This window comes from Vanessa cardui, chromosome 14, assembly GCF_905220365.1.
Source record: "Vanessa cardui chromosome 14, ilVanCard2.1, whole genome shotgun sequence".
Lineage (NCBI taxonomy): Eukaryota > Metazoa > Arthropoda > Insecta > Lepidoptera > Nymphalidae > Vanessa > Vanessa cardui.
The window spans coordinates 5820825-5848508 of NC_061136.1; the positions used below are offsets into that span (position 1 = coordinate 5820825).

Below are 27684 nucleotides of genomic sequence, written 5' to 3' on the forward strand. Positions count from 1 at the left end.
GGAAACTGTAAGCCGTCTGGAAGTACGCCAGCTCTATTCAGACCTTATTTGATAAACTTGCAAATATATATGAATATATATGTATATAGTCTGGTTTTGAATAACATGTACATATTTATTTATTTTAACACATCATTATTTAATGTACATGCTTCCGTTTTAACCATACATAATTATAAATTATATATTTTATTTTACAAAAAAACTTTAAACTTTTTTAATAAGTTTGATCAATACAATATTGAATAAAAAGTTATCGTAACATAATCATGGAAAGTTATTGACAAAATAAGTAGGTATTATGTTCCTTAAGTATACCTGTGTGTTAATTTTTTATATAGGTTGACGCACGGCAAATTGGTGGCCTGTAGTTAAGTGGTCACCATAGATATTGGCATTGTAAGAAATATTAGCCATTCTTTACATCACAAATGCCTCACAAACCATAAGAAACTGAGACGTTATATCCTTCACTGGCTTTGACATACATTGACTCACACACCCCTCAAATCGGAGCATAGCCACACAAGTATTACTGTTTATTGGTAGAATATCTTATTGGGTTGGTATCTACCCAAACTAAGCGAAGCCCTTCAAAAAAGTATGTATTCGAATTACTTTTTCATTCGTATCATTTTACTTAAAATTGTTTTTAATCCAATTCTCTGTGTAAAAAAGTATTAAAAATTTACCAGCTGCGGTTGAGTCGGGAGGTGGTTGGAAATGGTAGGTGGCCGCAAACCCCTGGCCCGGGGACGCTGAATTGGCAGTGAACTGTAGCAGTAGTGAGGGACCCGTTGACAGCACCTCGTAACCTGTGACATACAAAATCTTTAACCTTACGACAAAACACATACTTTCGAATACAATAAGTTGAGCTGAAGAATTTAAAGAGCTATCTTTACCAGAAAACTTTAAAAAGATGAAGATTAAGATGTTCTGGGTTCAAAAAGTTATTTAGTTTTTCTGTCCAAAAATTGTCATAAGCAGTTTCGACACTCCCGTTGCTTGGGAAGCATGTGAAGATTTGATTTTCGATTTTGACAGTAAGGGTGTGGCCACTCGTTTTAGCGCAGATAGTTTTATATACATATAATTAGTCTTGTCTAGCATGAGAATAGCCGCTGATTTCAGGAATATAGTTTAACTTTAGGTATTGCAGACTACGAAACTTTCAATTATTGTTATACAATTTTTAGATTGGTTGACTCATGTATTCTTTTGTAATTTACAGCAAAAGTTATGAAATAAACAAATAGATAATTCTTTAATGTTATAATTTCACAGGATCCGTTTTTAATAAAATTACGTTGGACTTTGTACAATATGGAATTATTGAACTTAAATATACCTAGATAAAATAAAATACCACTAATTTCGAAAAGAAAACTGACCTGAAAAGATCCAGCGAAAAGAAATTCAGCGTTTTCTTTATCCAATTCTATGATCGTTCAATATTCTGAGAATATAAAATAGCCTGGAGGACATCGGTCTATTCTGTGTCCTTTTATATTTTTATTTAAAAACAAACTCAGGCAGTTTAAACTATTTTAAAATCGTATTCATTGCCTCATAAAAAGTTACTGATGCTCTACACTCGATGAAATGTCGTAATAACTTATTATAGTATTTGTTCCTCGTTTTAATATTACAAGCATTATAATTTATCATTTCGTTTTAAAATTCGAATTTATATTTTCTTTATTTTCATCAGTTTATTCCCTAATGTAGCTTTAGATCCCAGAGATTCTTGATAGGTTTAGGGATGGTTAATATTTCTTCGAAAAAAAGTTTATTCTTTACCTCAAAATAGGTACATAGTATATTTAAAGTTAGGTCTCACTACTGAACATAATGGGCTAATGTCTATGGGCTATGGGCGATGGCGATCACTTATCATCAGGTGGAAAAATTTGACTGCCAATCTATATGACATAAAAAGAGGTCCATAAATGGGTAGATAATTTTACTTTTAAGAAATTGGTACTGCCAAAGTCAAAAATCTTTATTAAATAATGAGAATGTTACACTAGCGTATTGATAGTTAATTTACTGTTCAAGCAGTACCGAGTTTTGTGTGCTACATTCACATCATCAGCACAGAAACAGGTGGTTTGGATGGCGTTATTATCGAAAAACTCCAAAATCTTTTTAAGCGATGTTTTAATTTTACAATCCTATTTTGGACTAATGCAAAGGCATTTTTTATGGTATAGATTGGCGGACGAGCATATGGGCCACCTGATGGTAAGTGGTCACCATCACCCATAGACAATGACGAATCGAAAGAAATATTAACTATACCTTACATCATCAATGTGCCACCAACCTTGGGAACTAAGATGTTATGTCCCTTGTGCCTGTAGTTACACTGGCTCACTCACCCTTCAAACCGGAACACAACAATACTGAGTACTGTTATTTGGCGGTAGAATAACTGATGAGTAGGTGGTACCTACCCAGACGGGCTTGCACAAAGCCCTATCACCAAGTAAAGCATTTAAAAAACATATCAATTAAGCCTGTATTTATATATCTACTGCTAGAAATAGGCGATTCTACCAAGGCGTGTCAATGAGCCCGATTTTCGGCTTTTCTCATCCAGCGATGCCGCTGGATTTTTTACAGTAAAGAGAACACATTTATGTATGATATAGGAACAAATCAAATTTTACTTTGAATTATTACTGCACATGGCATGACGGCGTGGAATTGATAAATTTCCCATTTCAATCGGAATTCTTTCGAAGAAAAATAACCCGTTCCTGTGTCACTAGTAGCGGCGACTTCACATATTTCCATCTTAGTAATGAAACTTTAATAGGAGAGGATACGAATACTTGGAACATGTTCATTGTTATTAAAAGTAACTCGTAAATGTTATTCTGCTCGGTTAAGACTTTTGTCATTTTGAAGCTTAGATTATTTTTGGAATTTATTCCACAACGTTTTCCCAATGCGGGTTAATAGATATCTGTGTCGGTGGGTTGTATTGAATATTGGACCAGAGACAATAAGTGATAACTTTATTTAAAAAATAGTTTCTGCTTGCGGCTTCTTCTTGAAAGAGTTTTTTTTCTTGAAAATGAAAAAGTCAGTATTATCTATTTAACAAACACGAAATATATTTACTTTGTGTTGAATCGCAATCTTTGGACAAGTTAAACGGTTGTTGTGACCATTTCGCATTTAATTTATAAGTACTGTTATATGACATTTATTATTTTTATCTTTTCCAATTCCAATATGAGCTTACTTTTTAGGAGAAAAGGCTATTTGTATCTGCAGTCCTAATATTGTCATATCCTGCTGTATGAACTTACTTTATTGATTACTCGTAAATTGTTTTCAACTGATGGTGACACATTTTTTAAGAGTTTCTTATACGAAAATGTCGCTTGTTACATTTCAATACCCTATTTTAATAAAACAATGGTCTTACAGAATAACTCTATCGTATCTAAAGTTTTACTCTGTTAGCTTCTATTTCGCTCTTTTTTTTCCTATTCGATCACGGTTGGCGATCCTATTAACGCCAGGGATAGTAACAGTGATTACACGTTTTTTTAAAATGTTAAATTAATAAAGTTTAGCTAACTAGAGCGTATAGTTTGTTTCTTCACTTACTGCGGGCTTGAATGGCGGTAGAACATTGTTTGACAGGCAATTTAAAAACAACAACAAACCGACAACGTTTGAAATGTTTTATAAATACAAAGCTACCGTTGAAAATAGCAACTCCATTCGTATCCGCATAACTTATATAAGGTATTGAGTTATAACGCTTTCGCCATTTCATCGCGAGCAATTTAATAGTGGTATTTCCTCCAATACATATAAAATGAGTTATTCCTCGCAATATACTTTGAAGCCGCGATTTCATTGTACGCGATCGATCGATCCAGCCGAGCATTCTATCAGCACGTCACCTCAGTCGCAGTCCGCTTCTGAATGAATAATGCCACGTCGAAGCGAATTCAACTTTTATTCTGTTACGACTACTAGAAAATGGTGCTTGACGTATAACGTAACAAGGTTTATATTTACATAATAAATTCGTTCAAGCTGTATTATATAGAGAAGATGAATCATTAAATTAGCCTTGCAGAACTGTTTAAAAGTTTTTATGAGACCCTGTTTGAGGAAAGTGCACATAAGATTTTTATTTTGGGTAGTTTGAGAAATAACTTATTAATAAGATGGGTTGATGCGTTGGCTGAATATTTACATAGATGATTTTATTTTAACTAATTTATATGCGAAATCCTCTTGTAATTCTCTGGTTTTCAAATTACAAGACACAGTACAGATTGTGTAATTACTGTTGGTTTTACTGGCCTTAATAGCTTTGCCAACCGTGAGAGAACAATCGACTGCGTCTTGAAATATTCCTGCGGATCAGATCATAGTCGGTGGGTTGAGGAATCTGTTCGTAATATTTAGAATATTGCCATACAAAGCATAATTGCATATTACAAATTACAAAAATACTACTCAATATTAGACATGAAAAATAAATTGAAGCCGTCATATATTATATATAATCTTTATGATGAAGTATAAACTAGTTCACAGGATATAATATGTAACCAACCTTTAACATTTAACCGTAACATTCGAAAGAATAGTTGGTGCATTACTTTACAATATGATTGATTGTGAAGGTGCTGAACGCGAGTTGCATTGTTGATACGGCAGTTTATATTAAAACTTGCTTACGTTCCCTCGAGTGCCGTACAAAATGTTGTTTTCGCTATGGTAGATAGGTAGCTACTCAATAAATGTCACAATGAAAAATTATCTAACCGCCACGCGGCTCCGTTCCTTTAGAGAAGCTTTAGTGACGGTAACTCTTCATGGTACATTTATTCCGGCTCTTAGTACCTTCCTAGAGTGACGATAATGATGTTGTCATTTATAACAGCTGTTCAGTCTCGTAAATAGAATAATGATAAGCCGAAAAGTCAAATGTTATGCTAAATACTCGTAATCCGTCATCAAATATGTACGAACCAAAGCGAATTTAATGAATTAATAAGTTCTGTTTTGAGTGTTGTGTGTCAGTTGTAAAACGACTATTGGGGTCTGACATCTTGACACATAATAGAACTCTAGGCTTGGATTTGTTTTATTATGAACTCGGATATATGTTTTATATTAAATTTTACACCGACTTTATGTTAGCTTGAATAAATGGTAGTTAATTGATAAATATATAGGTAATTGTCGAATCTATACGACGGTATATAATATGTATATCGTGAGGGAACCTGCATATGTCTATGAAATTCTGCCATAGTGAATGCACCAACCAGCATTGTTGGAGGAGGCTCCATAGCCAGTGGCGGTGTAAGGCGTGGGTGGTGTGTAGTGTTGCCCAAATTCAGTCTTGGTCTTGCAGTCTTGGTCTTGTTCTTGCGTTTTTGCAAGACCAAGACCAAGAACAAGACCGCGTATTTTTAGCAAGACCAAGACCAAGACTGACCATGCAAGACTTGCGCAAGAACAAGACTTAGCCTGCAAGACTCTTGCGTCTTGCAGCTAGGACTTAGCGCTATTTCACGGAGTAGTTAGGTGTAACAGTTCGGTGTATAGGTACGCTTAGGAAATCTATGAGACGCAAAAAACTGTATCAAAGAATATGAAAAACTGGACCTATGCGCATTACGACTAATACCATAAACATACCTACATAGCGAATAAAAAAATATCCATTAAAATCAAACTGAATGCATGCATAGTTATGTTTTAATCATCGGCACTTTGATAATGCGGCATCAAAGGTTTTGTAGTTACTTCTCAAAGACATTTGCCGTTTTTCGGAAGTACATGGTATGATACACGCGCCGGCGGCTTCTTTTGAAATCATATACAACAATCGTTGCCGCCGCACCGAAATCACAACATTTGACACTATTTTATGGCCGCCACAGGGCGTAGGTATACTCATGCAAAATAATTTCGAATTTTAAGAGTACCTACAGGTGTTCCAAAGAATAAATAAGTTTCAGAGAGCTTAGAATGAAAATGAATACATAATAATGATCACGCAAGTAGTATTATGATTACGATAAAATGGTAAGAATAGGTAGTAGATGTCATAATAATTTATTCTACTTAGTAAGTAAGTATATATTATAATATTGATTATATGGTTTGAAACTAATCACTTAGGTTTACTATTATTGTACATTCAGTCATTATATTTCTTAAGTTTTTACAAGACAAAATAGCAAAAAAGTGTTCAAATATCACCCGTTTGATAAATATTGTAGCCACTTTAAAATATACCTGAAACGTGTAAAACAATCCTACAATACTAATAAAATAATATAAAAAGCGTAGATACTTACCTTCTAATAAAACAAAAAGCCTGCGATAAGAGTTTTGTATTGCTTACCAGCCCGAATATCTCTGAGAGAGATGGAGAGTAAGTATTTACTAGCAGTGCCCGCGACTTCGTCCACGAGGAATAGTAACTTTGGAGGTATAGTGACGTTCAGGATTTATTTATTTATTTTAAAACTTCTGTCATCAAACATACAAACAAACTCTTCAGCTTTATAATATTAGTATAGATGTACGCCAAAACATTCACTTATATGTGAAGGATAGTGATTGGCACTAATTCTTTTCTTATATTTTATTCACGCGTCGACTCTGAACAAGTAGGTAATAAATAATCTGTGTATGTCAGTTGATTTTTCAGATTTCTTATCAAATCTTCAGCAATTTATTAATCTGCTTGATCTTTACTATGGCTATGTTAATTCAAGCTCACAATGTTCCAATTCTAATACGTTTTTCTGAGATTTAAAATAAACTTTAATAAATAGTAATAGACTAATAGGTAATTGCAAGACTTGCAAGACTCTTGCTGCAAGACCAAGACCAAGACCAAGACCGGGAGCACAAGACCAAGACCAAGACCAAGACCAGGTGTATTGGCGCAAGACCAAGACCAAGACTGACTAAGTCTCGTCTTGGTCTTGCATTTGGGCAACACTAGTGGTGTGGTCCATCGCCCACGGCCTCGCGGTGCAAAGGAACACGCACCCGAAATTTGAAAAAGTACAACATAACATTGGGATCAGAGTACTGTAAAAAAAACAAGGACCTAAGTATCTTGCCCACATTAAGATTCGATCTTGTGCCGCCGCTGTCCATAGCTATCCTTTTAAAAGGGTAAGGAGGTTTTAATCCAGCTTTGGCATATTAACAAGCGGCCCCTTGCCAGTACCATCACGATATTAGGAATCATTATGTACTTTTATTTAAAAAAAGTAGTAAATTTATTCATTATTATATGGAAAAGTGTCGCTGCTATTATTGTCTTATAGTCGTAATATACGTAAATAATATTTCATTTTATTTTTAATATATTATCAACATTATCAAGATATTTTTTTTAAAGAAACTTTCTTGTTACCGTGGAAGAAATTAAATGTGAGTTAAAGATATGGAATAAAAATATCGCCGTTAAAATTACAAACAACTGAACAATGAATTCTTTTTCCAAAAGATTAGTAAGAAAAGTTACTGCACAACATGAGTTGCCGATAATCGTCTTGATCAGCTTCCGGACTGATATTAATTTATGTTTTTATTTTTTCAATATTCATAATATATTACGTATTATTTACCATAGCGATTCTGTAAGATTTCATTTCACGGTCGTGTTCCTTACAGAATAAGTCCACCGTTTACTTATAGTCGCATTTTCCTTATCTCGAGACTTTTCGTCCCAATTCATTTATTTACAAAAAGATATATAATATAAAATTGTAACACATTGTTCAACATCGAATGGGTTGATTGGTCAATTGATGGTGAAACAAATGAACCATCAAATTTTTGTTCTCCTTATCACATTAAGACACAAAATAATGTTATTTATGAAAAAGTGATTTCGATCTCGTAAGTAAGGTAACTTCTCTTTTAATTAATGTGTTCCTGATTAGGGTCTCTCAACGGACACAAGTTTCATGACAAAGAATCTCAGAATATTTTTGTTAACCTTTTTGATTTCGCTGGAAAAATGCGTTACGCGCTACTCCCACCTGGATAGAAGTGGGAAGTGGGAAAAGATGGGATTATATGGGACTCCCCGGTGCCCACACGCCGAGTGCTTACCGGTACACTAGAATACCCACAAAAAAAAAACTAACGAGGGTACCGTTACTTTCCGTCTTTTTCGAGCATTATTTCCGTTAAACTATTCCAAATTTGAACCCACAACTTTGGGATATACTTATAAACTAGTCGCCAAGGAGACAGATTCATATATTTATAAATATTTATGTATGAAACGTACAAATGAAAAAACAGAACGGTAAAACAAATATAAAAACGTGTTTGTTACCTGTAATCTCGTTACATAACATGGCGATAGTTGGGGCGTTCGTGTCCCTGCCATCGAATACTTTGATGATATCCGCACGTCGCAGGCAACTGCAAATAAACTAAAGATTAACTTCGTTAAACTCGGGACGTTTCTGTACGATTGGTTATAGTTTTGAAACTCGTTGGATTATCATTAAAATGTTCACATAAGTTTGTTCGTGCATTTCGTTTATATTGACTACGGTCAAAATTGAAATGACACAAGTATAATTATTTGGTGTACAGATTGTGAAAATACGCAGAACACATTATATAAATGTTTGTAGCTAAAGGTGAAATGTCTGAAATCTGCGTGTGAATTTTATTAAGATGTAAAAATTCAAAGATTTAATAATAATTAATGTCTAAAACAAGCGAAATTTTACAACTTGGATATTTATCTCATAGACAGACTACATAATTATTTATGATCATAACGTTGAATGTTTTTGTTTAAGCTTTGCTCCCATGACTTACTAATCAGTACAATTTATCAATAACTAATACGAATATATTGCTGTGAGTATAAATTTGGACCATAGGTACAAAATGTTGTTATAGCATTACGGTCGGGTCACCTGTTGGTAATACAAGTGATCTCATTCGGTTAAGTCGATTAGAAATCACACGATCATTAACAGTATTATTTATCCTCAGTAATATTATACCAGTGAAACTCTGTAAGCCTGAACTTCAAAAACCTTCTTAAAATGCGAATGAATCCGTGGAAGTCAAATAGTTCATTATTTAAAAAAAAAAAACGAGGAATACTAACTCTGTAACACCAAACTTGTATTCCTAGTATTCGCTATATTTAAATAGTCTCATGATTCGAATTCAAACATGTAATAGTTTCATTATTTCAAATTCAAATATCTCTTTCAACAAAGAAACATTACGATTTCTTATTGACTGGTAATATTCTATCATCGATTCGAAAAGAAACATCCCAGATCTGAAAATAACCGACGAAAGAAACTCAGTGGAATTTTATACTGACATTTCACCATCATACATTTTCGATAATAATCCGTAAAACTTTAGAACAATATTATATTCCAATCATAGACGGATTAATATAAACCTTATATATACATATTCCATGCGATTTGCTAATAGCTCTGCTAATATGTACTATAAACAGTTCTTGATTAATATATCTCTATTTATAATACAACACAGTCTCACTTAAGTACAATTATCCACTTTCCTGTATTATGAGTAAACCACAGATTATTCAAGATAACCTATGATATCGTGGCAATTTGATGTCGAAGTTGTACATTTGCCTCAATTCCTTCGTACGTACACTATACCTGTCAAAACAGGTATAGTGTACAATGTATAGTGTAACAATCAATTCTGTAAATTATGCTTAGAAATTAGTTTATAGATTTTGTGTAGCAAATATTTTAATATGAGTTATTGCTATTAATTTTTACGTTTTTTCTCCATAACATTGTCCATTGCCCACAACAATGTCGCTAACTGCTGTCTGTCTAGCGTATGCTTCGATCGTTAAAATTACGCAAACGATTTTGATGAGGTTTTTTTTTAATAAATAGAGTGATTCGAGAAAAGGTTATTGTATGTAATACATGGACAGTATAGTACAGAAACACTGATCATTTTAGAAGTTTCTAATGACATGTCGTAAATAGTATATTTAGTATCATTGCTATCGTGAGACACCGGGGTTGATCTTTAGTAATTATTCAATAAAACTCTAATTTGTTTATTATAAAACAAACTAATCTGTGAGAGATTTTTGCTTAGAATAAAATAGCAGAATCCTGAATGTGCTATTTTTTTTGACTCAAGTAACGGAAAAGCGAAAGGGCCACATTATATCGCCAATGCGCTACCAATTTTGTAAGCTGAGATGTCACATCCCTTGTTCTGGTAATTACACTTGCTCATTTGTTTGGCGGCAGAATGTACGTACTTATCTATCAAAATGCATAAAGCCCTATCACGATGTAAGGTAATCTATTTATAAATGTGGCTGGATTAACAGTAACTGGTAATAAACCTTACAAATTATCATAAGCTTTTGTTCAAGAGTAGCACAATAAATAAAATAAATTTAATCTCAACCAAACATAAGACAAGACTTGCTGCATTTGTTGATTTCTATAGAAAATTCAGAGCTAAGATGGCCCAGTGGTTAGAACGCGTGCATGTTAACCAATGATTGTGGGTTCAAACAAAGCATGTATCCCTATATATATGTGCTTAATTTGTGGAAAGGAAAACATTGTGACGAAACCTACATGTGTCTAATTTCATCGAAATTCTGCCACATGTGTATTCCACCAACCCGCATTGGAACAGCGTGTTGCTATATATTCCAAACCCTCTCTTTAATGGAAGAGGAGGCCTTAACCCAGCAGTGGGAAATTTACAGGCTGTTACTTTACTTTTTTTCTTATAGAAAATTCTCGCAGACTTTTATATTGTTTCACATGAAAATATCCAACAGTTAACGTATTCATTATCATGTTCTATTAATCAACTCCTGAGTATATCCTCGGTTAATTAACTGCGTAATATACAGTTGCGCTTCTATCGCATCCAAATAGAATTTGCGTTCACACATCACAGAGGTATTCTCGCTTGAATCGACTTGAATCTAATTGGGAATGTGTTAATTTGTCTCTATCGTTATTGCTCCACAAGACTTAGATCACTATCGTTGTATATAAAGTTGATGTTCTGCTATGTAATATATAATCATTATCATTATCATTACATAGTATAAAACAAAGTCTCTTACCGCTGTTTGTCGTTATATATGCGTAGATCTTTAAAATTACGCAACGGATTTTGATGCGGTTTTTTTTAATTGACAGAGTGATTCGAGAGGAAGGTTTTTGTATATAATACGTGGAGAATATAGTAAATAAACATTGATTTTTAAGACAATCTCTACCATATTATAGTATCAGCAACCGTGCGAAGCCGTGTCGGGTCGCTTGTATGTAATAATGGGAAAGTAACAGTCTGTAAATGTCATATTGCTGGGCAAGGGTTTGCTCTCCTATCGAGGAGGGTAGTTTGTTCCACCAATCTGATCTATTGCCACTCTGTACATAAACACGTGGCAGGATTCTAGCTTACATGTACAGGTTTGTTACGAAGTATTTCTACACCACCAAGTACTAGTAACTCTAATTGAGTAAGTAAAGGCCCAGTGACGCTTACCCGACTTCGAACCTGCAATCTTCGGTCTAGATAAATTAGATACATCCCAGTGGATGTATGGCTCAGTAGCCATCTCTGATCTTTACTTTTGTTCACTTTGATTTAAAATGTCTGTAATTAGTTTTGAATTAATTTTGTTTTTGGCATATTTATCCTGTCATTTACTCACGCGTTAAGCCAACATTCAAAGTTACTTTGACGAGTTACAAAATTATATTAAAATATTAATTATAGCAATTTCGTCGTGGTTCCTTTACCAACACTTTAATTACAGCCTTTGGTCATTAATAAAACAAATTTTAACCACATCATAAGATGCCTCTACAGCCTGTTACAGCTTTATTGGGTACGATTATATAATATTAGAAGGTTATTAAAAATTTTGTTTGTAACCTAAATATAATTATTTTGTTATAAATATTGATATACCAGCAAATGGGCTTCTTGGTGGTAAGTGGTCACTCACAAACTTAGACAAGGTGCAGTAAGAAATATTACCCTTGGGAATTACAATTATATGTCCCTTGTATCTGTATATAGAAAGCAATATTAAGTCCTACATCACCATCATCATCATCATCAACAGCCTTTAAATTTCCCACCGCTGGGCTAAGGTCTCCTCTCCGTTTGAGGAGAAGAATTGTAGCAAACGTGGTGTATCATGTGACAGATTTTTGTTGAAATTAGTCACATGCAGGTTTGCACAATGTTTTCCTCTACCATCGAGCACGAGATGAATCAAAGACACAAATTAAGCACATGAAAAGTCAGTGGTGCTTGCCTGTGTTTGAACCCGCAATAATCGGTTAAGATACACGCATTCTTACCACTGTGCCATCTCGGCTCAATACTTACCTACTACTGCTTAGTGGTAAAATATTTGATGAGTAGGTAGTTGGTACCTACTTAGGCGGGCTACCCACGTAAGTCCCACCTAATGCTGAATATTAGTCTTAACAAGCCTCTGTGGCGCTATAAATGTGATACTAAAATAGCTTAAAAGGGAAATGTTGTCAGAACCTTAAATTCAGTTTCGAACTGAGAAATAACTTTGTCCCGTTGTCACTAATTGTATAGAGACAGTGGCCGGCCAGTATATTTCTATTTGGAAACTTGTCTACTAGCAAAACAAGTAACTTAATAACGCCATTAAGTGGCTGTTCAGCACAAACATAATATTATTGATAGTATGATGAAATTAATTAAGAAAAACAACCTAAGTTGGAGGATGTGGGCAAGAGGGTGGTTACGTAACGAGGAATAATAAAGCCGTAGCGCTATTGCAAGTTGCAAAAGGTCTAAGATAATAGGAATGATTTATATCTTATTAGTAAAATATTTATACTTCACGCTATTTTATAGTAAATTAGTAGTCGCCCGCGGTTAGGCTCGCGTTTTAGGGTGTTGGTTATCACGTGTCAGACAAATAAAGTAGCCTACGTCCTTTCTTGGAAAGTGACAAAAGAAAGATGATTGCGGGTTCAAACCCAGGCAAGCACCGCTGATTCATGTGCTCAATTTGTCTTTATAATTAATCTCGTACTCAGCGGTGAAGGAAAACATCGTGAAACCTGCATGTGACAAATTTCATAGAAATTCTGCCACATGTGTATTCCACCAACCCGCATTGGATCAGCGTGGTGGAATATGTTCCAAAACCTTCTCCTCAAAGGAAGAGGAGGCCTTTAGCCCAGCAGTGGGAACTTACAGGTTGACGTTGTTGTTGTTGTTGTTGTGATTGATATTGAAAAAGAAGCCATTTTTGAAAAGTATAAATCCATTGGTCTAGAATCTTGCACCCTTGCAGTTATTTCCTTGTAGGAGTAGACATCTCATTATTCTATAATTATTAATAGTAGGATAAGCCTAAATATATGTATAACTTAATATACAGTTTGCAAAGAGCAATTGTTATCGAAGATAGATAAATGCTAATGGTTTGGAAACTAATATTCTCAGTGACTAAAATGAAGGGTGAAAGGTTGTATGAATAGGACGTCATTACAATAAGTCTCTGTTTGTTTTCGTTACTAATTGATCATTCCGACCAAAGGTTGAATTAGAAGGCAAAGGGCGGAGTAGGTTACCCAAAGAGCTTAACATTTGCGAAATATTGGATGATTAATGAGATGTTATCGATGGATAATGCTATACAAAGTTATTTTATTGACACAAAGACTTGCTTGTAGATGAAATAGCAGATGTTATTTTTCTTTCGCTTAAATTTATTTAATCCTAATAGAGTATTTTCGGTAGTGAAAAATAAATTATGAAAATTAATAAAAAAATAAAATATGTATAGAAATATACTCAAATGTTTTGAGTCACAAAAACATATTATTACTTTATTATAATTATATAAAAAGTCGTAATTTATAGTCTGTATAGTAAGTGATCGACCGTGAAGAGGCGCCATGGTGTGACGTCAGAAAGGCAAAAACTGTCATTTCAATATCATCTGGCACTTTGATAGATAACTATACTGGAGTTTTAATGCTAGTTTTTGTACATAACACACCATCGACAGCGATTGTTATTCATTATTTTCACAAAAAAACAATAAGTAGTAATAAGTTGCTAACGTTGAATGAGTGCCAGTACATACACAATTGTTATTTTTATCAATGTGACGTCACTAAAATAACTGACAGATTTTTGCGGGGCCGAAAAAATCATTGCTAACTGTTACTTCTAAATTATTTTTTTAAGTAGTTAGTAGAATACGTTATTGTCGCTCGCCTCTCTCGCTTTAGCATTTGATTTTAGTGGTTTTAGGTATAAAAGATAGCCTGTCCTTTTTATAGATTCAAGTTGGCGTCATAAACAGTTCCATTAAAATACGATTCAGCAGTTTGGCCACAAAGGAGCAACAGAAAGAGAGAGTGACTTTCACATTTACATAAATAAAGATAAGTTACTTTTTACAGCAAGATCAGTTATTTTTTCCAACTCTGTGTAGGTACTTTTAAAATATTTTTATTTTATTAACAAGAAATAATTAAATATTTTATAGAATATTTAACTTGCTCAAAGTTTCAGAACCTATGCGTTTCTTTTAAGGAAAGTTATTGATACAAGCGTTACATTTAAATTTAACTTTGAATGACTTTTTGTGATTAAAAAATATTAAACTAATAATATTTTTATGCTTGATGATCATTTTAAAAATTGTATTTATTATCCACTCAGATGCTGTTATGTAAAATCGCAAATGTTTAATTAAACATTATAAACGCATAGCGCTGACCACAACCACAACAGTACCGCGTTCACCGCACTTCCCGTGATGCTATGTAACGAGTTAGGTTAATATTAAATTAATGGACCGGAGCGCGGTTCCAAACTAATATCGTAATAATTGAATTTTACATTCAATTTCCTACTTTAAGGATGGGATTATTTTATTTAATCCCTAATTGTTCGAATTTTGAACGAATTAACAATTTCAAATCTGTAGTGGTTCATATTAATATTAAAATTCCACAGACATTTTTAACTTTGCCGTTTGAAGGCTTATTATTCATTCAATACAAGATTATATAGATGATAAAAAAACGTGGAATTAATACTTATTGATTTCTAGGCAGGTATATTACATAGAGATATAATTGTCTTTAACTAACATGACTTTGTATTTTTAAATGTTGATAAAGAGTAACTACTGACTAACTTGCCGATTCTTCTTGGTTGAATCTACTTTCCGAATTAGTGGTAGCTTCACCTAATAAAAGCTGTTAAATGACGATTCATAAGTGCTTGTAAAAGCCTACTTGAATAAAGTATAATTTGATTTGATTTTAATTGATACGCCGTTTGTTTGTGAAGTCTATTGATTGATTTTGAAGTTCTATTAGTTAAGTTTAAAATAATATCAGTCAAATGTTAATATTTAATTATATAAAAGTAAATGTATTAAATGATAACTGTTTCTTTATTTTATGTATGCCAAATTGGCAATATAAAAATGATAAAAAAATCATTGTAATATTATTTCATATTCGAAATCCATTTTTTATATTCAACAGAAAATTGGAGTCATTTTCGTCGCGTAACGTTCCCTCGAGTCCGGTAAAGATTTGCGCTGAAGAATTTGTCATAATAGCGCATTTTATCATCCCGTGTAACATATTTCACGAGTGAACTTTGTCGTGCTACCTTGAAAGTAATATTATTTATTTTTCATATTACGATATTTTGTACGTGTGGATTTACTGTTTATTTAAATATATTTATATCAATATTTTCTTATAAATAAATAGAGCCATTAAATGTTGTATATTTTGCAAGGAGATATAATTGTATATGCGTTTAGGTACACAAAAATCAAAACATACTCTATTCAAGTAGGCTTTTACAAGCATTTTTGGATCGCCATTTATCAATTATATTAAGTGAAGCTACCGTTTCGGATTGTAGATTCTACCGAGAAATACCGACAAGAAACTTAGTAGTTACTCTTTTCCAAGCGTAATTAGTTAAAAACAATTATATACGTATGTTATATGTAATATGAAAGTAACTCGGTCTATTGGTCTTATACGGCTAAACCATTAAACTATGGGTATGAAGCAAGATTGAACCCAGGAAGAATATAGGCGTTCCCTGTATGCCTGACGTCTGACGACGAACATTTAAAGCGTGCGAGATCGCGGTTCATAAATAGTAGTGTATATTTCTAAAATAAATATTCAGTAACATTTATATAACCTTCTCAAAGAATATATAATTTAAATGCTTTATTTGTTTTCCATATTATTGTGTGTAGACGCAGACATGGTCTTGTCACTTAAACCGCAAAATTAATTTCGATTTGTTTGAAATTACACGACGTCCACAAATCTGCGACGTGTGACGTCATGTCATAAACTGGGCATATATTTATTTATGATTCTGAGTGGATTATAACAAGGTTATGAGATTTATACGATGCGCTCTTCTTTCAGACTATTGCCTGTTTTATGACATCAGAGTCGTAAAGATTCTACCTAACTTTTAGTAGGAAATAACTCTGAGGTTATCTGGGCGTTCGAAGTGGGTTTTTATGTTTGAGTTACTTTTCCACGCTATTTTTCACGTGGGCTTTGTTTTCTGTTAAGTTTCAACTTAGGAGGCATTGTTACAGGTCCTTTATATGCTAACGAATTTATTACTAAAGTATTTTCGGGGCTATTTGAAAAGAACATCAATGTTTTCGCTGTTAACACGAAACAATCTAAAACGGGTGTATTGAATTATTTTTGGATTATGTGTGTGATTTATGTGTGAGGAGCTGAGATGGCCCAGCGGTTAGAACGTGTGCATCTTAACCGATGATTTTGGGTTTAAACCCAGCCAAGCACCACTATATATATGTGCTTAATTTGTGTTTATAATTCATCTCGTGCTCGGCCGTGAAGGAAAACATCGTGAGAAAACTTGCATGTGTCTAATTTCATCGAAATTCTGCCACATGTGCATTCCACAAACCCGCATTGGAATAGTGTGGTGGAATATGTTTCAAACCCGCTCCTTAATGGGAGAGCAGGCCTTAGCCCAGCAGTGGGTAATTTACAGGTTGTTACTTTACTTACTTTACTATATGTGTACACAACATAGTTTTATACATGGAATAAATTCTTATTCATGTTAAATTGTATGCAATTCAGATGAATAAAAACAAAGATAAAACAACAATGTAGAAACACTTACAGAATATCTTACAATAGCACTATACTTCTTATACTAACTATTACTTTGTTAGACATTCAAGATTATTTAGATGTATAAAATGTTATTTGCGTATCTTAATTTCTGCAGAAACTCTGTAAGAAAACATTTCAAATATCACGCGTGAAATATTAAAAGGTGACGTACTGTGATTGACATGACATTTAAATACGTGTAAATGTATAAAATTTAATATTTACGCATAGCCTTCTGAAATTTCACGAGCTAGTCATGTAGCTTTACTGAGCAAAAATATTAAAAGTATTTTTTTTTTATCTTTGAATAATTTATTTATCACCGGCATATTATCCGTTATAACAACACAAATTATAGTTACAAAATACGTAAGATTTTACAACAACAACAACAACAGCCTGTAAATTTCCCACTGCTAAGTTAAGACCTTCTCTCCCTTTGAGGAGTAGGTTTGTAACATATTCCATCACTAATGCGGGTTGGTGGAATATACATGTGGCAGAATTTATATGAAATTAGACACATGCAGGTTTCCTCACGATGTTTTCCTTCACCGCCGAGCACGAAATGAATTTTGAACACAAATTAAGCACATGAACATTCAGCGATGCTTGCCTGGGTTTGAACCCGCAATCATCGGTTAAGAGGCACGCGTTCTAACCACTGGACCATCTCGGGTCTTGTAAGTTCGTAAGTTCTTGTAAGATCAAAAAATATTTATAAAGATAGATATACATTAAAGTATCGATACCAATATCGATATTAAAATTGTTCGCTAAATGAAGCGTTGTTCAAACGCTGAATATATTTTCTACGCACCTTATATCCCCTTTTTGTAAGGATATTTCTTCAAATACTATCTTCACGCGATCCTTTGGCCTGAAAATGACAAGGACAGTATTATAATATACATTATATGAGTTTCCGGTTCACTGGTATCATATATTCCACGAATATTTGATTGAACATACTTTATTGAAGGCAATGTTGAAATTTGCTATATTAATTCTTTTACGTGCGTGAATATTTATTTCTTGGAATATTTTTTAGTTTTCATTTTCGGATACTGATGTAAACATTTATTCATACGTGTGTTCATGATGCCATGTAAGGTTTCATTATTTATTTCTTTCATTGGAATTTTATCGATAATGTTCTATTTATAATATATTCGAATAAATATTTAAAAATGTTCGAGTATCAGTAATGAAATCCGATCATCGATCTAATTATTGTTAGTTATAAATTAACATATATGTATGTCAGCTTCGAATTTGTTTTTAAGATTTCAAATTACCACCGTTAGTAGTTCTTAGTGTATCTCAGCGTGAGGCAACAGTTTTAAAAAAAAATTGTTACGTTCTAATTTTAATAATGAGCGAAAATATGAACTGAAAGAATACAAGGCACATATCATACTAGATCTGTGAAAAAAGGTTTTATATTTCTGGCAATCAATACGTATGATTTTTTTCTATTAAATTATTGAATACATCCTTTTATTTTGAATTTCTAAAATAAAGAAGTTACCTTGCGTGAAAATGATAGGAGCAGCGAACATTGTTGGGGTAAATGGACGGGTAGCGTGGGCTGTACAGCCGGCCGTGGGCCGGTCGGTTGCCGGACCGGCTGAACTGGTAGTCGCATTCTGTGCCCGGTATTTGTACGCCTTCGGTTTCAAAAAGACCTGAAAATAATATCAATATTTATTAAAATGAAAGGCAAAGTCAGAGAAAGATTACGGTCACTTAGATTTGAACCAGTTTATATAAAACCATTTTATATTGATTTGGTAGTGGTTCTCGTTAAAAAAATATTCCTACTATATAATATTAGTTTAATTAATACACCCGCGTGTAATGTATAGAACTTTACTTATAGCACTCAGATCGACACCACATTTTATCACCTAGAGGTATAAATTACAAAAAAGCCTATGTCGTTCACCGAGTCTCAAACTATCGCCACACTAAATTTCATCTATATCGGTTCAGCATAAAGAGATAACAGACAGTTAGATCTATATTCTTCATAATTATATGTTTTCTCTTACATATTATTTAGTAATTTGAAACAATTTTGTTCAATATGCACTTGATTAATAAAACAATCACAGAACAATTGTAAAAAAACATTAATTAAAAATATCTCATAGTTCTGAAGGTTATCACAGTTCATAGAAAATTATTAGCTATTTCAATCATAAATAAAAGCCGTTTAATGTTATACATTTAACAGATAACAACGCCGCACCTTTTTTATCTCTTTTACTTAGTTATATATAACAACGTTAACATAACATTACGTAGAGGAAAGCTTGTTCATTTTGTTGTTGCCTTCACCCTGTCAGGTTATAAAATGCCCTTTAGTGTATTAAATTATGAGGATCCGACGGTTTCTAGGTTAATTGGCTCGCAGGTAACGTAGATAAAGCCAGATAAACAGAGGTAAGGCTGAGTAATGTTCGGTTCCAAAATATTGTATATCACAGCCGAGATGTATTGGGTTACACCAATTTATTGCTTTCATTTTAGAAATAACCCATTTCATATTACAAATTACAATTTCGTAACGTGATTTCGATATAATTTTAATTTATAAGACGATTCTTGGTATCGATCAATCGTCTCGTCTAGCTGGGTACCATATTATTTATACTGGGTAAAATATTCTCATAATATTCACATATTATGAGAATATATTTTTATTTCTTTACAATTTTAGTAAGGTTTATTTTATTACTCATCTTATATACAAGAACGAGAAGTTCACACTTTTTATTCAATAGTCCAATAGTCTAAAGACAGGTAAAACTGCGAAGCGCAGCTACTTATGTACTAAAACCATACATTTACTGGTAACAATAACATGTATAAATGTTAACCAGATTCTTCTGATATGCATTACGAACGTTTCCGTAAGTTATTAGTATAGTTCACTAAATGAAAGCAACATATTTAATAGAAATTTAAAATATTTTTATGAAAAAAAGTATCATAAGTTACGAAAAATTAATTAAACAAAATAATTCATAAAATGTTTTCGCTCGAATTCTTTCATACTCCAAGTATTCGGAGAGTAAATAAAAACAAAAAATTTATTATTTGAATGCGAAGTTAATTTGAAAAGTGTATAAGCGAATGAAAGAAAAAAGTCCATTAATAATAGGAGTTAGGTAGAACTTTGTTTCCCTTAATTCCGAAACCTTTATGAGCAAGTAACAATTCATATTGTAAATAATAAGATCGCGTCGTTTCGGATTCATTTAACAATTTCACTTTGATTTCGAGTTGTATCTGAATTCTTTTCGCTTAATTTCGTTTCAAAGGATGTAGGTGAACGTGTGTTATAATGAATAAATGAAATCACCGGTCCGTAAAATGTGATGAGTTCTGTTTTTGAAATTGCAAATGAAAATTTACTTTTAAAACAATTTTATAAATTTAATAATTTAAAATCTTACGTATAAATCATCATTATTATTATTTAAAAATTTAATGAAAATAATAGGAGTATAAATTGTCTTACTATATTCATCAGTATAAAGATACATAGTTCGTTTTTTTTTTCATATATATAAACAAAATATGAGGAGGCGTGAGACAGGGGTATCAATATCACTTATGTCAGTTCTACAATAAATAATAATATCCATAATTCAGACAGGAAACAAAAAGGTATTAATATAAATTGATAATACTTCAATATTCAATAATACTAGATTCACTGATTCGCTGATCCTCTTCTGAAAATCAGCTTAGGCGCCGGAACAAGTCGATAACACACAGAGCTTCGAATATACAAGTAGCTATTTATATATACTGAGGGAAATGCATTTTTTTCAGATAATCAAGAAACAAAGTTGAAATTCATAGAAGGATAAAAGTTAGGAAAAAAATGTGGAGCTTAAAATGAAATAAAAATTAACCTTGAATCTGATGAAGACTCGATTAAGAATTTGATGAATAATTTGATTAAATTAATATTATGTTGGAGAAGACTGGACAAAGAACGCAAAGATAAGGAGAACCTGGAAACTCTTGGACCTAATTTATTTGTAAGAGACCTAAATTATTTGAATAAATGGTAAGGAAAACAAAAACAATTATTCCGTATATCATCTATTTGAGTACATTTAAAGACAAAAATGTTTCCTCTTATAAGCAGGATATTTGCCTCATACTGTAACACTTTTTCTCCGTTATAGTAACATTTAACTTATCTTCGGAACTAAGTTAAACTTTCCTTGTAAGGAACAGTTCGTAATTCCTTTTAGTTGCTGCCACAAAACTCGCTATATTGAAAAAGTAATGAAAACCAGACTGCTCGCTCGACTCATGATACTAAGAAACTATTTCTTTTAAGATGTCGATTTTTTAAATTATATTAGGGTTACGAAAGTTATTTTAAATAGCGTTAAGTTGCTCAATTTCTTTTTTATGGTTGTTACTAATTAGTTTTATTTAAAAAAGTTGGAATTATTTTTATAAATTGATCTACATATGATGTTGGTTGTACTTCTTATCTTATCTTATCTTATCTTATCTATAGCTTATCGTTTAGGAAAGATGATTTTAAGAAGATTTTGGGGCTTCATTCGACTCTGTAGATAGTGGTTCAAATTAAAAAGAACATATTTTAATGACTGGTAATTTGAAAACTCAGAATAGAGGTTTTTTTCTTTGTAGTATAAATTTTACTCGGATATTGTTTTGATACACATGGAGTTTGAATATAGCAATGTATCTACTTCAGTAGTTCGCAGAGCACTTAAAGCCATTGGTCATGCAACTGGACTCATTCCAGTTTTGTCATATTGACATCCCATGGGATTATTGGAGAAGAACAATTGAGAGTTCAATTGTATTTGTGGACTCACTTGGACGCTATAATATCCTAAACAGGTCTTTCTTGAGCAAGGCAGCGGTTAGAAATCGTTAGCAATATTACGACAACCATATTCCAAACTAGTAGTTGCCCGGTGCTTCGCTCGCGTTTTAGGTTATTGGTTGTCATGTATTAGGCAAAAAAGTAGCCTATGTCCTTTTTTGCAGTTCCAGTTTGTTTCATACCAAATTTCATCAAATTCGGTTAAGCGGTCGTTAAAGAGCGACATACAAACAGACAGAGTTACTTTCACATTTATCATATTAATATACATATGTAATGGTTTCGCAAAGCGTTTTCTATATTTTCGTAAATAATAACTTTTTCCACATCAGAACCAGGTAAGAGGAAAAATTAGGTCACGAATGCACTTTAATATCAGCCAACAATAAACTGCGCAGTGATGTACAATTTCTCTTCGAAGGTAGCCGGTAATGAAACGCAAACACACCTGTGTCGTCTACTGACCAAGAATGGCAATTTGAATCTTATTTCTTCGAAAATAAGATACATATGAGTTTGTGTAAGCGTTTGTAACAAGCGTTAGCCGTGTTAACCACAATACGCTTTGCAGATTACGGAGAATGCGTTTTGTCACATTTTTTTACATTGTTTACAGCTGCTTACCACTTTAGTCATTTCCTTGTTGTGCACCAGTTGTTTATGATAATATAAGCTAGACATCTTTAAGGGTAATTGAGCTATCGTTTATAGAATAAAAATATGTTGATTGAAGACGTCTGTCTTAAGGATATTTTTTGTGATGGTCTTATGAATTAACTGATGGTAAGTAAACTACAGCCATACACATTGGCGCTCTGAGAAATTTTAACAATTTCTTATATTTCCAATGCGCTATCGACCTTGGGAACTAAGATGTTTTGTCTCTATACTGCTTGACTCACACTTCAATCCGAAATACGACACTACTTAGCTCTGCTCATGGGCGGTTAACTACCAAGTCTAACCACAAAGTCGAACGAATATTCATTTTTTACATATTTTTAATGAGATTTCACGTTATGTTTGTTAGTTAAAATTAAAGCTAAGATACTTAAAGATTACAAGATTTAAAACCAATACACGTCATTATCATTGATTATATAGAGAGAAGTAAAAGATTTTTTGGAATATCAGTTTAGAATGTAAATTCCATCGAGAATAACATAATATACGTAATAATTTGAATACTAATTAAATAAAATGGCCTGTCTCTAAGTTAGAAAGGTAGGTAACCGGGCAACTGGGCTATCTGATAGTAAGACATCACCATCACCTAAAGACATCAGCTCTGTAAAGAATATTAACCATTCCTTATAAAGCCTTACACCACCAATCATGCAAATTAGATGTTATAATATTTATGCTTGCAGTTACATTGGTTCACTCATTTTCAACCGACTTCCAAAAGGAGGAGGTTATCAATTCGTCTGTATTTTTTTTTTTTTTTTTTTTTTTTTTTTTTTTTTTTATGTTTGTTACCTCATAACTTTTTACTGGGTGGACCGATTTTGATAATTTTTTTTTTGTTTGAAAGGTAGTGCTTCCCGTGGGGTCCCATTTTTTTTAATTTTTTTTCCGATGATGGTATCCATATGAAAACGACATAAATCTTAAATTTGCATTATGTATATGCGCGACAAATCGGTGAATAACTGAAAATCACGTTAACCAATTTTGATAATTCTTTTTTTATTATAAAATATATACTTCAAGGGTAATTTGGTGAAAGTTTGGTAAGGTTCTGAGCACAGGATCCATGACAAAGTAACGGAACGGAAGGGAACGGAACAATTCTGAGGAGCACGTTAGCGATACTCGGTCGAATCTTTTATTTATAGGTTATTTGGATATTTGAGTCACCTTCCGTAATGTGGTTATGTTTATGTAATTATCATAGTCGAATATTATAATCAACTAGCTACGCACCCTGGCTTCGCACGGGTGCAATACTGATACTGAATATACTACAGAATTTGTTTATATACGACATCACATCGCAAACTTCTAAAATTATCAGTGTTACTTTACTATATTGTTCATGTATTATATACACAAAACTTCCCCTTGAATCACACTATCTTTTAAAAAAAACTGCATCAAAATCCGTTGCGTAGATTTAAAGATATAGGGACAGAGAAAGCGACTTTGTTTTATACTATGTAGTGATGGAACTCCTATACGACTCGCAGTTAGAGTGCGATATGGGACAGAATTTCTTACTATCTTTAATCAAATTTTGTGTATTTGATGTGATGTCATATGATGTACGAAATATAGTTGGTCTTTTTCAAAGTTTTTTTGCTGAGTTCGATTACAGCTCTTTCGAGGGATCCTTGTAGTTTACGCCGCGTGACGTATTAAATCCGCATTTTCGAAAGTCTATTTTTGCTTTATTCGCAAGTTTCCTATGAAATTGTCCTCGAAGTAGTTTCTGACTCATATAAACGAAACGCTTAATCTATCCATATTAAAAAAAATTAGTTAGTCAACATCAGCTTCACTTAAAATAAAAAAATAAATAAAATTTTAACAAAAAGAAAAACCGACTTCAAACAAAACACTATTTTAAAACAAATGAATATGCACGAAAAAGTAATAAAAATAATTGCGTATTCAACATATTTTTTAGAGTCTTCCTACGTTAAATGAAATGAAAAATATTAGACTACTTAAAAGTCGATTAACGATTATATCATGTAGTTATAATTATTGTTATATTTGGAGTCGGTGTCAGCCAATAAAACCCTACAGTATATCTATCAAAAAACAATACGAGAATACTTTAACAAATATGTTTTTTACAAATTACCTTTTACTCAATAATATACTGAATCAATCAAGGGGCTCGTATCGCTTCTTTCTTTTGATTGTTGGGGCAAGGGCACCGTGGCTGACACCGGCTCCAAATATACCAATAACTATAACTACATGATATAATCGTTAATCGACTTTTAAGTAGTCTAATATTTTTCATTTCATTTAACTTAGGAAGACTCTAAAAAATATGTTGAATACGCAATTATTTTTATTACTTTTTCGTGCATATTCATTTGTTTTAAAATAGTGTTTTGTTTGAAGTCGGTTTTTCTTTTTGTTAAAATTTTATTTATTCAAACCAGTGGCTACAATAATACCTAGTATTGCTACTTGGGCTCAAAAATATGATGATAACGTAAAGGCTTACAAAAAACTTTATCACAAACCAAAATAATAATTATATTTACTTTAATCTAAAATCGTAACATTTCATTGTCATTGTTTGATTATTTAAAAACTTAAAATATGATAAATAAATATTACATTTATTAACATACAAAGATTTAAATATTTTAAAAGAATACAAATTATTGGCGCTACGTAAAATATTGTTCATTGCAGCTGATATATGATTAAGCAGAAACGATTTATACATTCTACGGAAAAGTCTACTCTTGTGTAAAAACTATAATACTCAGAAAATATAAGGCTCTTATCACAACCTACGTGTTTAAAACAAAGTAATTGCAAATAACTGTTCTTCGATTGTGATAAAATCAACTATATACAAAGGCTTTAGTACAATTTAGGATTCCATTGTTTTAACAAACCCACTTTCGAAATTGTTGTTTATTATTTGCATTGTGTGACTTATATACATATTTTAACGGAATAATAATGTAATCTGTACTTCCTATTTATATTTTAATAGAGCATTCGACAGTTAAACATCTATAATCATCTCAACTTAAGTTTATTTCGTTTTTTGTAGCAAATCTTAAGTGCGAATTTTAGGAAACAAAGCAAAAGTTATATATCATATTCGTTTTTATACGACATTCGATTTTTATTTTATATACGTTAATTGATAGTATTTATACAAACTCATCTCTCACTCACACCCACGCGTCATTGAATATCACATAACTTTTATAAAATTAGCTACCTTTATTAATTTAAGAATATATAATAAAAAAAAAAAAAAATATGAGACAACATCATACTCAGCTACACATCTACTTACATTGGTATCAGTAGCTAAAGCACTTGTGTTATAGAAAATCTGTTGTAAAGACAGTACCACAAATACCCAGATCCAAGACAATATAGAAAACGAACGAATCGAACCCGGGACCTCGGAGTGGCGGGCCCATGAAAACCGGTGTACACAACACACGAGCACAGGTCGTCAATATATGTATTTCGGCGTCGTTGATATATGTATTTAAAGGACTATATACACATTGTATTATTTTTGGAGGTTTATAAATCAAAACAGATTTTGTTCAATGGGCACCATTCTACTCTGATTTTAACAGTAGAAAATAGACAATGTATTGTAATGTAAATTTAATACTCAAGGGAAGGAACTAATTTAGTTATTAGGTCTGTTTACTTTTAAAGTTTGTTTAATGAATGGTTTCTGTAGTGGAATATAAAGGTCAAAAGTGATTGTCAAAAGCTAATTCGCGGCTGTGACATCCGGGGTACCTCAAGGCTCCCATCTTGATCCGTTAGATTTCAATATTGTTATAAACGATGTACATGTAATATTTAAAAATATTAATATTCTATTTTATGTTGATGATTAAAAAACTATATAAGAAATCAATTCTATAATCGATTGTGTTTTAAGAGAATGATTTAAATAATATTTATTTTGTAAAGTGATTGATTGATTTTGAAAGAATCTTCCAACACGATTATAGCATTGGGCACAGTTTAAGAGTCTCATGCATGGAATTATTTTAAAAGTTGATAAGGATTTTAGACAGTAACCAACTTGGTTCTGCTCTATACCTTCTGCTAATATACAATTTTTGTGCTATTAAAGTTATTAATTTCGGGATATTTACCATGTTTTTTATTTTTGTTCAAAAGTCTCGTGAACAAGACATTCGTAGACAATGTCGAAATATCGAGCTCCACCGAACAAAAATAAAAAACATGGTAAATATCCCGAAATTAATAACTTTAATAAAAAAAAATTTTGTGCTGATTTGCAAATCGAAAAGAACTAGCAATATCTTCTTATATAGTTTAGTAGCTGGCGAAATTATGACAAAATCAATTCAGGTAGTGATATTTTATTTAAAGAATTGTTTTATTTTATAAATAAAGTAAATAAAATTATATTTTCAATTATAAAACATGTACCGAAGTATGTATACTTAGCCTGTTATATTAATTAACTGTCAATATAACTTTTAAGCTCTGTCTTATATTTTGTATGTTTCTTTATGTAAATTCTATTTACACTATATTATGAAGCTTACCTTTTCTATAAGTTCATTAATCTCATTTGATTGTATAATATTACATTTTATGTAATGTACATATATTGCGTCTTTGTTGTATTTTAATAATTGTATAATTAATTATTATTATTAGTAAATTGACTGATGTACGTATTATTGTATATTATTGTGCTGTTAGTATCATCCCATTGTTTGTTTATCAAAAATAAAATTATGTTAGTTGGTAAAACGCAAAATTGTTAACAAATTTAGAGTTATATTATTAGTTTCAAACTAAAGATATTGCTTCGGT

General features: G+C 32.2%; 1 protein-coding gene across 1 annotated transcript in view; it reads right to left on the minus strand.

Moving 5' to 3' along the window:
- The window catches only part of LOC124535255 (suppressor of lurcher protein 1), a 311311-nt gene that overhangs the window by 76581 nt on the left and 207046 nt on the right, over nucleotides 1-27684 (minus strand). Inside the window, exons 6-9 of the mRNA XM_047111390.1 lie at nucleotides 18799-18955; nucleotides 18088-18147; nucleotides 8363-8451; nucleotides 693-815 (exon numbers count right to left, since the gene is read on the minus strand). Of these exons, the coding sequence (XP_046967346.1) occupies nucleotides 693-815; nucleotides 8363-8451; nucleotides 18088-18147; nucleotides 18799-18955 (429 nt within the window). The remainder of the gene's footprint in view (nucleotides 1-692; nucleotides 816-8362; nucleotides 8452-18087; nucleotides 18148-18798; nucleotides 18956-27684) is intronic.